General features: G+C 37.7%; 1 protein-coding gene across 1 annotated transcript; it reads left to right on the top strand.

Moving 5' to 3' along the window:
* The first annotated feature begins 30 nt into the window (after positions 1–30).
* scp2b (sterol carrier protein 2b) lies at positions 31–13014 on the top strand. The gene is made up of 5 exons (XM_056233985.1): positions 31–78; positions 2587–2686; positions 6331–6460; positions 10089–10168; positions 12688–13014. The coding sequence occupies exons 1-5, from the start codon at positions 56–58 to the stop codon at positions 12781–12783; spliced, it is 429 nt and encodes a 142-aa protein (XP_056089960.1). The 5' UTR covers positions 31–55; the 3' UTR covers positions 12784–13014.
* The last annotated feature ends 208 nt before the right edge of the window (positions 13015–13222 follow it).

Raw genomic sequence — 13222 nt, 5'->3', positions numbered from 1 at the left:
TGTTGTTCATATTCACCAACATTCACAGTCTGTCTGCTGTTCATATTCACCAACAATGCGTGTCCCACAGGTGTCAAGGTGAGGATGATGATGATCTAACCTGTGTTTACAATGTGCTTAAAATCACTGCGTGTGTTTGATGATGATTCTGCAGAGCTGAGAGATTGTGACAGCATCCTATGGAGGTCATTTACTGTGTGTGTGTGTGTGTGTGTGTGTATGTGTGTGTGTGAGAGAGCCATTTATTACATGATTTCTGGATTTGATTCGCTAATATGAAACATTCATTTGATTTTATATGATGACAGTGGGGACTGATCCAATGATTGAAAGGGATTCCAGGTTTATTAGAGCTCAAATTTGTTTAAATTCCCAGGAATGAGACATATTTAAGCACTTAAAATACAAAATGCACTGTAAATGTGTAACGTTAAAGGTATTGTGTATATAAAGTGTTCATTTACATTATTTTAATTTAAAATAGATTTTTGTGTTTGTGTGTTTCATCCATGAGAAAACATGGTTGTACAATTGTTCTTGATAAAAACAATAATAAAAAAAACAATTGTATAGCTTGTTGTTTTTATCTTGCTGTCTCAGCATGTTTATGTGAGTATCTCCACATGTGTGTTGTGTGATCAGTTCGTCCAGAGATCTTTGTGTCTGGATGTCTTCCTGTGCTTAAATATTTGTACTGAACTTAAAACAGCCCCATTGTTCTCTTTTCAGATTGAATATATGAGGTTTTAATATGTTTATGACAGGATGAGTAGAGAGAGAGGAAAGTATTGTGAAGAGATCAGGATATGATGCTTGTGAGCCATGTTACTTATTAAGGGATAGTTCACCCAAAAATGATTTACTAGGGACAGGGGCGGAGTGGGACCAAAAAATCTACCGGGAAATTTCGTAGACCACGGATTAAGAGGCCCCTGGGCACAATGTCTTGTAGGTCCCCTCTTAGGCAGGCCAAATGTATATTTTGTCCAGGGACATTTTAATATGGCATTTACAGGTTTACTGATTTAAAAGTAACTTTGTTGTACTATGCTGGAGTAAAGTTCATAAATGGTCGTTCTTTCCCATAGGAATTTGTAAAACTATTTTGGGTGGACCTCTGGGGGTGTTCGGGGGCATGCTCCCCCACAAGAATTTTTTTGTACATTTTAAGGTTAAATGCATCAATCTGGTGCTCTTTGAGAGCTCAAAATTAGGAGCTTCATCCCATGAACTGCTCGTTGAACAAAGAAAAAGCATTGATTTGTACCTGGACAATAAAGAGGGCATCTTTTTAGTTATGAGAGTCTCAGTCTGCATTACATTATCAATGATGTTTTAGGATGCCAAACAATTATTATAATAATGTAATAATGATTTATATAATTATTCCTATGATGTAAAATCCATTTAGCCTATATATAAATAAAAAATGAATATTTCAAAAGTATATTTTAGCCTACATTACACTATAATTAGAACAATTAAAATATTTTTGTCCTAATTTCTTCACTTGCAAGAAATAAACCCTTGAGCTTTTATTTAGGAGAAAACACCGGATAACCATGCTGATCGCGTGGCAAAGTAATCACCCAGCACAGACAGGATGCCTATTCTTATAAAGTCTTGTGCTGTTTTATAAAGACACAAAGCCATATCATGGTTTCAATTTTAGTTCGTTGGCAAAATAGAACGCTAGAGACCTTAATGTTAGGTTATACATTTTACATCTTTACATATGTGTTGGGAAAAGGGAGAAGAGAGAGTTCGGCAAAAGCCGGATTCGAACTCGGGTCCAGCGCATCAAAAGCTGCTTTCAAGCACTTTACGCCCTACGACCTACGTACGCCACTGTAGCTATTTCGTAATGGGCGTCTTTTTGCTATAAAGACAGGCACTTAGTGCAAATATACGCTCAAATAGAAAATGTTTAAAAAAAATGTTTTCTTCCCCTCGCTTGGGCCCCAAGTGCGAATGGCGAACTTGCAATGAATACATTTTATCAGACCGGCCCTCGCGGCCTCGAAACACTACCGGCCCACCGGGAAATCTCCCGATTGCCACTCCGCTACTGACTAGGGATACACTGATATGAACATTTTGTCCGATACTGATAATCCTTTATATTTGAAAGCCGATAACTGATAAATTGGCCGAAAAATCCATTAATATATCCCAAGCACACAATTATGATGTTCTCATTATAACTTTATGTCGCCTATATGACAGACTTGCACTGCAAATGTTGTACTTTACTGTATTATCCTTTTTTGAAGTGATTCCAATCATATTTCAAGCAATTCAAAACCATCACGTTGAACAGTGCGCATCTGAAGCGTCTCAGCTGAAGGAAACAATCCATTATTTATCGGTTTTAATATATCAGCCAAGTTTTCTTATTGGGCCGATAAATATAACATTAAAAATGAACGTATATCGGCCGATACCGATGTGGTGGCATCTCTTATCCTCATGTTAGTTCCATATCTGTCCAGCTTTCCTTTTTCTGTGGATCACACTGAAGAACTCTTTGACTTGTTCCTGAGCCATATGTTGAGTGTGTCTTTCATGTGTCTCTTTCATTCACAGCTCTCCACAGATCCAGGCGCTGTTGACCAGTGCATCCTCAGGTCTAGAAGGCTTCAAAGCTCACGCTGTCTTCCAGGAGATCAATAAAAAGCTGCTTGAGGTACGGGAAAGCCTGCTTGGGTTCATTCATCTGAATTCGTTGGCTGTCGTGTCGAGGTAAATCCTCTTTACACCTCAGCGTCTCTGCCGGAGGATACATCAAGATGGATCTGAATTGGAGTTATTACCCAGCTTTAATCATGTCATCAGGGATCCGCTGTCAGGCCTGCTTTCCCCCGCTGGCTGTATTTGTCTAAGCTTTTTATTCAGACTACAAAGTTATTGGGTGCTGCTGGGTTCATTAAACCCAAATCCCTTGGTTTTATCTAGACGATCCTTTTCATGTCATTTCATGTGCAACACATACTTTGATGAATCTGCAGCATATGTGTCCATCCCCTCCACACACTACTGTTTCATGACCTGCTTTATACCTCAAATCCAGGCCTTTACCCGCTCAGCCTGGGTTTACTTTACAGGAATAGTTATTCTCCATGTATTGTTTCGAAATCAGACAAAAGGAGATTTTTGTAGAATGTCCAAGCCAAAGTTTTCTATATGTTGAAGGTGTATATATATATATATATATATACATACACTACTTAATTGAAATTAACCCCCATCCATACTGACCATCTTCATTGCCATATGAGATCTGAGGGCAACTTTCAGATTACCAAACCAAGAGGCTATACCATACAACAAAACAGACTCTATATAAGCATTATAAAACATCATTATGACCCTCTGAGCAACCCCAAAAAGTCTGAGCCTCCGTAAAAAGTAAAATTTCTGTTGCACCAATCGACACAGATCTACATGCACCTCCCATGAAAGTAATTTTTTACTTGGTGTATTTGTTTGGTTTCCAGTCCAAAAAAATAAAAATAAATTAAAGTGAGTTTTTGCTTCAAACCAGCAAAATTATCTGCCAATGGGTTAGTTCAAATGGAAACAAGATTGTTTTTCATGCCCCATTTGCAGATAATTTTGCTTGCTTTAAGCAAAAACTCACTTAATTTGGGCTTTTTTAGACATAATATCTTATGTAATTTTATTACTTTAATAAATGCATCATGATTTAAGAAGATTTAGATATTTATGGAAGCTTGTTTCCACCACTGAATAAATAAGATAAAATAAATAATTGCGACTTTTTATCTCACAATTGCGAGAAAAAATTGCTTCTTTGAAATTGAAATTGATTCTTTATCTCAGAATTCTGACTTTTTTTCTCACAATTGCGTGTTTACATCTCGCAATTCTGACTTTGTAACACATAATTGCGAGTTATCAGGCCAATTCTAAGGGGGAAATTTGTTTACTTTTTTCCCCTCAGAATAGTTTATATCTCACAATTCTGACTTTACAACACGCAATTTCAACTTTATATCACGCAATTCTGACTTTATATCTCACAATTCTGACTTTACAACACGCAATTGCGACTTTATATCAATCAATTCTGACTTTACAACACGCAATTTCGACTTTATATCACGCAATTCTGACTTTATATCTCACAATTCTGACTTTACAACACGCAATTGCGACTTTATATCAATCAATTCTGACTTTATATCTCACAATTCTGACTTTACAACACGCAATTGCGACTTTATATCAATCAATTCTGACTTTATATCTCGCAATTCTGACTTTACAACCTGCAATTGCGACTTTATATCAATAAATTCTGACTTTTATCTCGCAATTCTGAGAAATAAAGTCAGAATTGTGAGATGTAAACTCGCAATTGTGAGAAAAAAAAGTCAGAATTGTGAGATAAAAAGTCGCAATTACCTTTTTTATTTTTCATTCTGTGGCGGAAACAAGCTTCTATAGATATTTGCACTGGAAACAAGACAAAAATACTGAGTAAGAAAAGCATTTTTTTGCAGTGTGTAATCAATAAATAAACCTAGGTATTTAACTTGTCTAATGGGGTTATTGTTGATCCGTGACTCTCTCACCCTCTTGAGAGGCGAGACACTGATAATCTCTTACTATCAGCCACGTTTCAGCTTCTTCCAAAAAAACTAAAATTACTCAAATAACGGCCAAAAACAAAAATCACTCCAATAACGGCCTGTTACACAACAGAAGTAAAACCTCTGCATTTTCCACTCAGTTTTACTCCATTACTCTCTTCAATGCAGTGTGTAATTTTACGAGTACATTAATGTCTGGCTCTCCCAGGCTGGAAGGCTGAGTGAAGCGCTTTATGTGATGAGCGCCACATTTCGCTGTTGTTTTTCAGCTCTTCTTGTGTGTGTAAAAAGCAAGCAAGTGTAAAAAAAATAGGATGGAAATGTTGTTTATATGCAAAGCAAGTGTTTAGTAGCTTTTTATAATCTCTTTTCAAGTTTACAATCAAGTGTTTCAACCAATTTTATTTTTCTTGATCCTGCTGCCCCTTTTGATGATCTTTTTGTGTTAGGCTATATTATCAATATAATGGGTACCACTTTAGTTAAGGGCTGTGCAATATTGGAAAAAACTGACATTGCGATATACAGTATTGCAATATAAAAACTATTTCCCTAAATAACTTGAACAGAATTATGTTCTCTATTTAAAAAAGAATGAATTATTATAGGATGATGATTTTGTAGGGGAGTGAATCTGCATAGAAAATAATAAACAAATTACAAGCCTAGATAAATCCAATAGAACAAAGATGCAATTTAAATAAACAGTGCTTTGTTTTTCACGTAAGTCTAACAGTATTCAGGTACAGAAACTGAATAAGCAAATGTAAAATAACACTGCATAGTCTTCACTGAATAAATTAAATGTAATTAATCTTTGTTAAAGCTACAAAAGTGATTTTCTCTTTGTATTTTGTGGTGTGATTATCATTAATGACAGACAGCAGTGGGTATTTTATGCTGCTGTCACTTTAAGACCGAATGCACGGATCCAACTTAATGATACGCATCTGTTTTCTTTCTCAATTGTTTCCATTCACGTTAGCCATATGCTACTGTGTTTACGTCGAAATTCCTGTCTAGGTGAGTATTGACATGATTTTGCATGTACACTATATGTACATCAAGCACAAATACACGTGAATGGTTTCAAATCGCTTGAATATTTAAACTGACAGGACCTAAAATACGTGCAAATTATGAATTTTTGCTTAACTTTGCAATAAATCCGAGAAACGTGCGTTTTCGTACTGTGGTTCTTGGTCCATACGGATCAACTACGATCTCGATACTTGACATCGCACTACGATCATGTGACTATCCCAGATGCACACATCGCGATATCGATGCTAAAACAATATATTGTGCAGCCCTACATAAGTTAATGGATTAACTAACATAAACAAACAATGGGCAATATATTATTTTTACAGCATTATTATCTGTTGGCAATGTTAGTTAAATATGTTCATGTAACATGTTCATGTTAGTTCACAGTGCATTAGCTAATGTTAACAGATAGGTTAGTAAACAGAAGATCAATAAATGCTGTAGAAGTTTTGTTCTTATTTGGTACATGCTAAAGAATTAGTTAAACGAAACCTTACTGTACCTTATAACGTAAGTAGCTTAAAATAAAATTTACACATTAATTTCTGTTTGAGGGAAAAGTTATCTCTTCATCGTTTAAGTTTAGCTGCGGTTCACACAGTTTATGGTGGGTGTGCAACTGACGGCCTCTCTGGTGTGTGTGTGTGTGTGTGTGTGTGTGCAGGACGGAGAGCAGTTTGTGAAGAAGATTGGAGGTGTGTTTGCCTTCAAGGTGAAGGACGGGCCGGACGGAAAGGAAGCCATCTGGATCGTTGATGTTAAGAACGGGAAAGGCTCTGTTCACAATGATGCCGGTGAGTGTGTTTCTCTGTTATTAACTCTGGTGAGGATGCAGATGCGATGAACATCTGTGAACAGCGGACCTCTCCTAGTTCGCCAGAGTCTCGGGCTGGACGCACCTGGATCAGGTGGAGTTATTTACATGAAAATATCTGTGGGTTGAAGGAGAGGTTCGATATTTTCCCCAGTAGAAGTTTGACATTTCCATGCGTCTTTCTGAAAACCGTGAACAATTATCAGAACACACACACCAAAACCCACTTAAAATGAATAAATAAAACTTAAAGGTGCAGTGTGTAATGTTTAGCAGCATCTAGTGGTGAGGTTGTGAATTGCACCCAACAGAAGTTACGGTGGCCAACAGGAAGTGATGTCGTCTGAGACAGCAGAGAGTAGCCAGTTAAGCAATGAGGTTTCTTTACAAAGATAAATTATGAAATTATGGTTACTTAATTATTCAGTAAAACGATTTTATTGTGAATATTATTGTTACTTGTTCATCATTGTGTCAGTGTTTTATTCGCTAGCTTCTTTGCTAGCCGGTTGAAACCGGTTTACCGATTAGTTTAAAATATGCTACGCTATTAGAAATAACAGCCATTTCGAGCGGCAATTTCGCAACTCTGTCGCATCTCTCTGCCGCTCTTCCTCCCGCTCACACACACACACACTATAATAGTCTCTGAGCGCTGTTTGTCACATTTCCTACCAGCTAGCATAGATGACACGGTAGGTTGGCTTTGGCTACCTTTCTCACCCGAAGAGGCTTGCGGGTGTCGCGTTTTCTGGTGATACATCATAGACGATGTGCTACTACTGTATTTAAGCACTGTATCACACAAGTTGCAACTTACATCTGTGTCATTCTTTTAGGTGAAATGGTCCCACACACTACTTTTCTTTGCACGCTTCATCCTGTCGTCTGCCCTGGCTCTAACCTCGAGTGTTTTATAGCCTGTAGCCTTTACTTTCTGCAAACCTTGTGAGCACGCGAACCCAAACGCTGTGACCTCGTGGCAAATGTTTTTATTGGTTTATTAAGTACAAACAGGCGAGTTATGAAAAATTATGAAAAGTGTGAGGGATTTGTTCACTTCACACAAAAATATCTTGGAATGAGATGGCTAACTGTAGTAGCGTTTAGTCCACTGTCTATAATAGCCGAATTTAGAGATCACTTTTTTTTTTTTTAATGACTACCGACAACTTTGATCGGTTAAAGCAGCACTAAGTAGGAATTCCGTTTTTGTCAAACAGCGACCCCTAGAGTCGCTGTGGAGTACTTGTACTGTCGTGAATAGCACTCACGCAGAGATGGCTCGGACTCACGGCCGGATCCCCTCCCCCTGTACACCGGTACCTGTTCAGTAGGATGGACGCTTTAACGAGTGGAAATAATATATGGCCCCTTTAAGAGCTGCGCGCACCCTACCACATGTATACGGCGCCGGGTTATTTCTGTTTGATGCTCATTTTATCAGAATTTTATCAGATCTGTTTTTTTGCCGTAAAGCAATTCGTTACCTCGCGAGACCTGATATCACACGATACTTCCTAACACAAAGTTGCAAGGGTGGTTTTGCGGCTCACAGGCACCAGGGGGGTGCGAGACGACCACCATTCAACACGATAATATAAACATTACAATGACTCCAAAGCTGTTCGGTTAAGATAAAAAAGTTACTTAGTTCACCTTTAACGTTGATACGGTCAACCATCGGTCAAACGGTCATCGGTTAACATCCCTACACTGAAAACATAGTTATATGATACTGCATTTCTGGCAACAGATCCTCCTAAATATTACACAATGCACCTTTATATAATACACTTACGTCACAGTAGGCGGAGTCACGGTGGGTTACTTGGTGTTCAGTTCAAATGCTATAACAAGTTTTAGGGCTGAGGGATATAATGATATATAAGTGATCATCCAGATTTATATCTACCTATGTTGTATTTATAGTGTTGTCTAGCACTATAACCTGATTCCTGGCCATATGGACTGCTGGTTATTTAAGTATTAAGGATCACTGTCAAGTTCAACTGCCTTTAATTTAAGAGGATAATCTTCTTTTTTACTTGCAGTGTCTTATTAAATCCTGTCATGTTGCAGGATGTTTTGCCACTCAGTTCGTGTGAGAAAGTGACGTCAAAGCATACCCTATAATCACAGGTGTGTGTGTGTCCACGGCCATGAGATTAGTGTGAAGGAAGAGAGTAAATGAATGCAAGTGAGAGTGTGTGTTCGGTCTAATGACCAGGATTAAACCCGCTCACACATGCCGGATTCTGATTCGTTGTGTATCGAGAGCTAAAGACACCATAACAGCAAGTGCTGAGCTGCATTGTCAGACTGTTTTTCACCTCTCACCCCTATAAATGCCCCCAATATACTCATAGCGAAGCTCTTTTTTTTACTTCACTGGGGTAAAAATATGTTAGAAAACATCCCAATGCTGTCGGGAGCGAATATGTAAATATGTGCTGTGCGTTTTCCTCTCAATAACAAAATAAACGCACAACAGCAGTGAGAAAGCCTCAGTTAAGAAAGCATCTGATCATAGTGATGAAGTGCTCTGCAATTCGACACTCCGGTCAAATCACGTCAGGTTAATTCATATAGCATTTTATGCTGTAGATTATTTCAAATCAAGCAGCTTTGCAGTTTCGATCTTCAATAAAACGGTGTGAGTCGCTTTCATTCAGAATTACGGCTCTCCAGCGGGTTCATGTTTTTACTCGTGGACATCTGACCTCGACGGACTGAACCATAGACTGTAAAAAAAGATGGACGACGCCCCTTCGCACTCTTCCATTGGTCAGAAGTGAAGCCGCCAGTGTCCCGATATGGCGCTGACATCTTGAGACTTGAGTCTGCGCAGAAGCGATCTCGGGACCAGACATGCGCAGTCGTGAGCCGGAAGTAAAGCCGTGAAATCAACGCCCCGCCCCCACTCTCGCTGAATCAATCGCAAGCACACGCTCCTGCACTTTTTTAAAATTAATTATAGAAATTTAGATATTAAATTTAAAGCTCCAATCTCCTCAGTCCTCCGAAGATCCCGAAAAAAAGTCTGTTGGTGCTTCAGTGACAGAGAACCTGTCAATCACAGCTGTCAATCATGACGTCACCACCACCGCATCAAATAACTAACTAAAAGCAAACTTATTTTAAAAACAAACACTTGAAATTACATCAGCGTGATAAAAACTACAGTAAATGACAGAAACCATATTTGGGAAAACGATATTTGAAGTGTAATTTAATTGTTTAGTTGGTCTCACGTGCCGTTGAATAACACGGGGAGGCGGGGTTTATGAGCTATACTAGGACCGGCCACCGGGGGCGATCGAGATGTTTTGGCTTCACTTTTCAGGGCTTGTGTGGCACGCTTGGACTGAACAGAAGAAATGAAACAGAGCAGGTTTTCACGTCAAAGAAGGCGGAGCCTCAGAGCCACACCCACTTATTACATAATCGTGTTTTCCAGCCGGAGCCATCTTTCCCTGAAAGCAGCTTCAAACCCCAAAAATGAACTTATTTTTGGCCTGATTTTGAAATAACGTCACTCCAGTTTGTTCTTTGATCTCATTTCAAGTATATTGTGATCTTCAATGTTCTCCTTTTGTGTTTCTCAGAAAAGAAAGCAGACTGCACTATTGCCATGGCCGACTCTGACCTGCTGGACCTCATGACTGGAAAGATGAATCCACAGACCGTAAGTAGAGATGAAGCAGAGCCAAATCACTAACACAACCCTCTGTCTGTCTGTTTCAGATCAAATCAACCGTCTATCCTACTTTTCACTTACAAGCTAGACTGTAAAAAAGATTCTTAACCTGTATCCCCCCCCCCCCATTTAAAATACATTGACATCTACAAAACACGCTAAATTTATTTGAGGAATTGGCTCTTATTTTAAGCAAAAATCTTTTGAGTATCAGTTTAACTTTTTATTGATGCTTTTCAATCAGAGAGTTACTAAAAGACGGACAATACAGTGTTTGTTTCAACATATTAAACTAGAAATCCAGCTGAAATTAAACAAAAGCATTCCTTAATCTTTTGAGTTTTAAACAAGAAAACTTTCTGAAAACTATTCTTGTGCAGTTTTGCTAATCTAGTAAATTTGTCTTGTTTTAATTAAGAGTGTTTAGATATTTTTACTGAAAGCAATACGCGATTCACAGTTTTTCATTCATTTGAAGGTTTTTTTTTTTCTCTTTGAACATTTTTACACTACCATTCAAAAGTTAGGGGTCAAAGTTTGGTTTGTTAAAACTTAATACCTCTATTCTGTAAGGATAAGGATGCATTAAATTGATCAAAGGCAACGGTAAAGACATTTATAATGTGACAAAAGCTTTTCTTCTGAAGAAAAATGTAGCGCAATTTCAACTAAAATATGAAGCAGCACAACTGTTTTCAACACTGATAATAATCAGAAATATTTCTTGAGTGATTTCTGAAGGATCATGTGACTCTGAAGACTGGAGTAATGATGCTGAAAGTTCAGTTTTGATCACAGGAATAAATGACAGTTTAACATGTTACAGTTATTTTAAATTGAAAAAATATTTCACAATATTACTGTATTTTTTATCAAATAAATGCAGCCTTGGTGAGCAGAAGAGACTTATTTTAAAAACATTACAAAATCTGACTGACCCCACATTACTGAATGGTACTAGTGTATGTCAAATAATACAAGTTAAATAGTTTGCGAATGTCATTATATCCTAACTTATTAGCATATGTTGCATAAAATATCCTGGAAAATAGTGTTTTGGAAAGAGTGGGAAGCCTAGAATGGCTGTAAAAGCAGATCTCTGGCATTTCCAAGTGGTTTGCATGGTTATAATTATGATTTTGGCTGATCTCAGTTTGGATTTACCACAGAGACTCATCCCACATACCCGATGTTGTTCTTTCTTTGACACTGTCTTGCGTAGGTTTGCATAAGAGCTGCACCTGCATGTGCCGGTGAATTCAAATCAGTATTGCAATTCACAATAAATGTGAAGATATTTTTGTTTTCCAAGGCCTTTCTTTTCAGGGACATAACTTTTGAGCATTTAAAAGCACAGTTTGTGTAGCCTCCCACCCTCCTTTTGTGCATTGTCTCAAACCCGCCAACTGTTTTCCATGAACAATTTCTCCACAGACGCTCAAAAACACTCGCTCTCCTTTTCTAATGCTAGAGGCCTATGTTGAGAGAGATATTGTGCGGCCTCCCGTCTGAATCAGAATGAGTTTCTTTCCATGCCTCCAAGTTTCCACGCTTCCTCTAATCAAAGCTCTTCGCCCCTTCGTGGAAAAGCCACAGATGGAGCGAAAGACATTTTTGACCCATTACAAATCAACAAGCTCAAGTGAGACCATTTAACCTTGCCGGTGCTCAACTGGTTCAGTATCCAAGTTCACTATTTATTTTTTATTTTTTATTTTTTTTTTAAGCAGGAGATATTTTAAATGCTCAATGTTTGGATCTTTTTTTTTTTTTTAGATATTTGTGATTTTTAAATATTGTAGTATTGACTGCATTCATGATTATCAACCTGCTTCCTAGGTTATTGTAAGAACAGAAAAAAAACTCAAATTTTTGGGAAATATAGGTCAACAACTATACACAATGAAAACAAAACTATGAAAAGTGCCATTATTCTCACATTCAAGTCTCAGCCTTTTTTCTTCTTCAGTTTTTCATTTAAATTTGAAAGTTTCCCGCAGAATTCCATTGATAGAATGTTCAGCATTCAAACTCTAACAGACAGTGATGACATTATTGTAACGTTTGTATGATTTATTTTGAAGGCTGAATAGTAACTGGTCTTCTTTCTTGCATTTGTCTGCACATTTTTTTAAATGCCATTGAAGAACAAAATCAGTGCTTTCATTGTAAAAGAAAATAACGTTCTGCTTTAAAAGCTTACTGACATTTTTCTGAGATGCTTTTACAAGAAGCAATTTGAATGTCAACAGATACAAATGTTAATTTCAAAATCACCGTTTTTCAATAAACAACCTCCCATTTAGTATCTCTAAAAAAGAAAAAGAAAAAGCCCTGGATGTTGTTTTTAAGAGACAAAACTTTTGTATGTAAAGTCACAGAAAAATACTTTACAAAGAAAAAGAAAGGTCCTCTACACAGGACCACAGATGTATTGCTGTGTCTCAGGAGGTTAAGATCTTTAAATTCAATGTTAATCACGGTTTCATGTCCTCTCGTTCATGCAGGCGTTCTTTCAGGGCAAACTGAAGATCACTGGAAACATGGGAATGGCCATGAAGCTTCAAACCCTGCAGTTGCAGCCAGGCAAAGCCAAACTGTAAGAGGCGGAGCCAAGCGTGGAGAGGGCGGGGCCTTGAGTAGCCCCTCCCACAGAGTCACTCTATTAGAGTAGCAGCACAGGAGTCAGAGACGGGATGTGTTTCTGCGCTGTAGTGGTCAGCCTCTTTCTAACCAGGGAAAGCCATAGTTCACCCAGAAATGAAATGGGCATCGTTTACTCGCCGTCGCTTTCCAGAAGTTTCCCATAAAAGTAGTTCATATTACTCGTGCACAGTATTTTTTTTTCTTCTTGTTTTCCAGTACAAATATCTAAACATTTTTAAATCAGGATACATTTACATGAAAAGCATTATTACTTAAATGTGTCAGAAAACAAGACTTTAAAATAATGGGGTCAGAAAAATTAACTGAATTTAAAGGACAAACAAGATAATTCTGATTTTTTTTTTTCTTGTTTTAAGCTTAAAGTCACTTAGTTTT

The sequence above is a fragment of the Rhinichthys klamathensis genome, unplaced genomic scaffold, assembly GCF_029890125.1.
Source record: "Rhinichthys klamathensis goyatoka isolate OS25496 unplaced genomic scaffold, OSU_Roscu_1.1 h1tg000386l_1, whole genome shotgun sequence".
Lineage (NCBI taxonomy): Eukaryota > Metazoa > Chordata > Actinopteri > Cypriniformes > Leuciscidae > Rhinichthys > Rhinichthys klamathensis.
The sequence above is the reverse complement of the archived record's forward strand: the minus strand, read 5'-3'. Positions and strand labels throughout refer to the sequence as shown.

Bases quoted from the DNA above. Each gene is read 5' to 3' on its own strand.
- scp2b (XM_056233985.1), top strand. From the start codon at position 56: ATGCGTGTCCCACAGGTGTCAAG. The intron at 79-2,586 runs GTGAGGATGATG...TTTCATTCACAG, and splicing joins CGTGTCCCACAGGTGTCAAG to CTCTCCACAGATCCAGGCGC. The intron at 2,687-6,330 runs GTACGGGAAAGC...GTGTGTGTGCAG, and splicing joins TCAATAAAAAGCTGCTTGAG to GACGGAGAGCAGTTTGTGAA.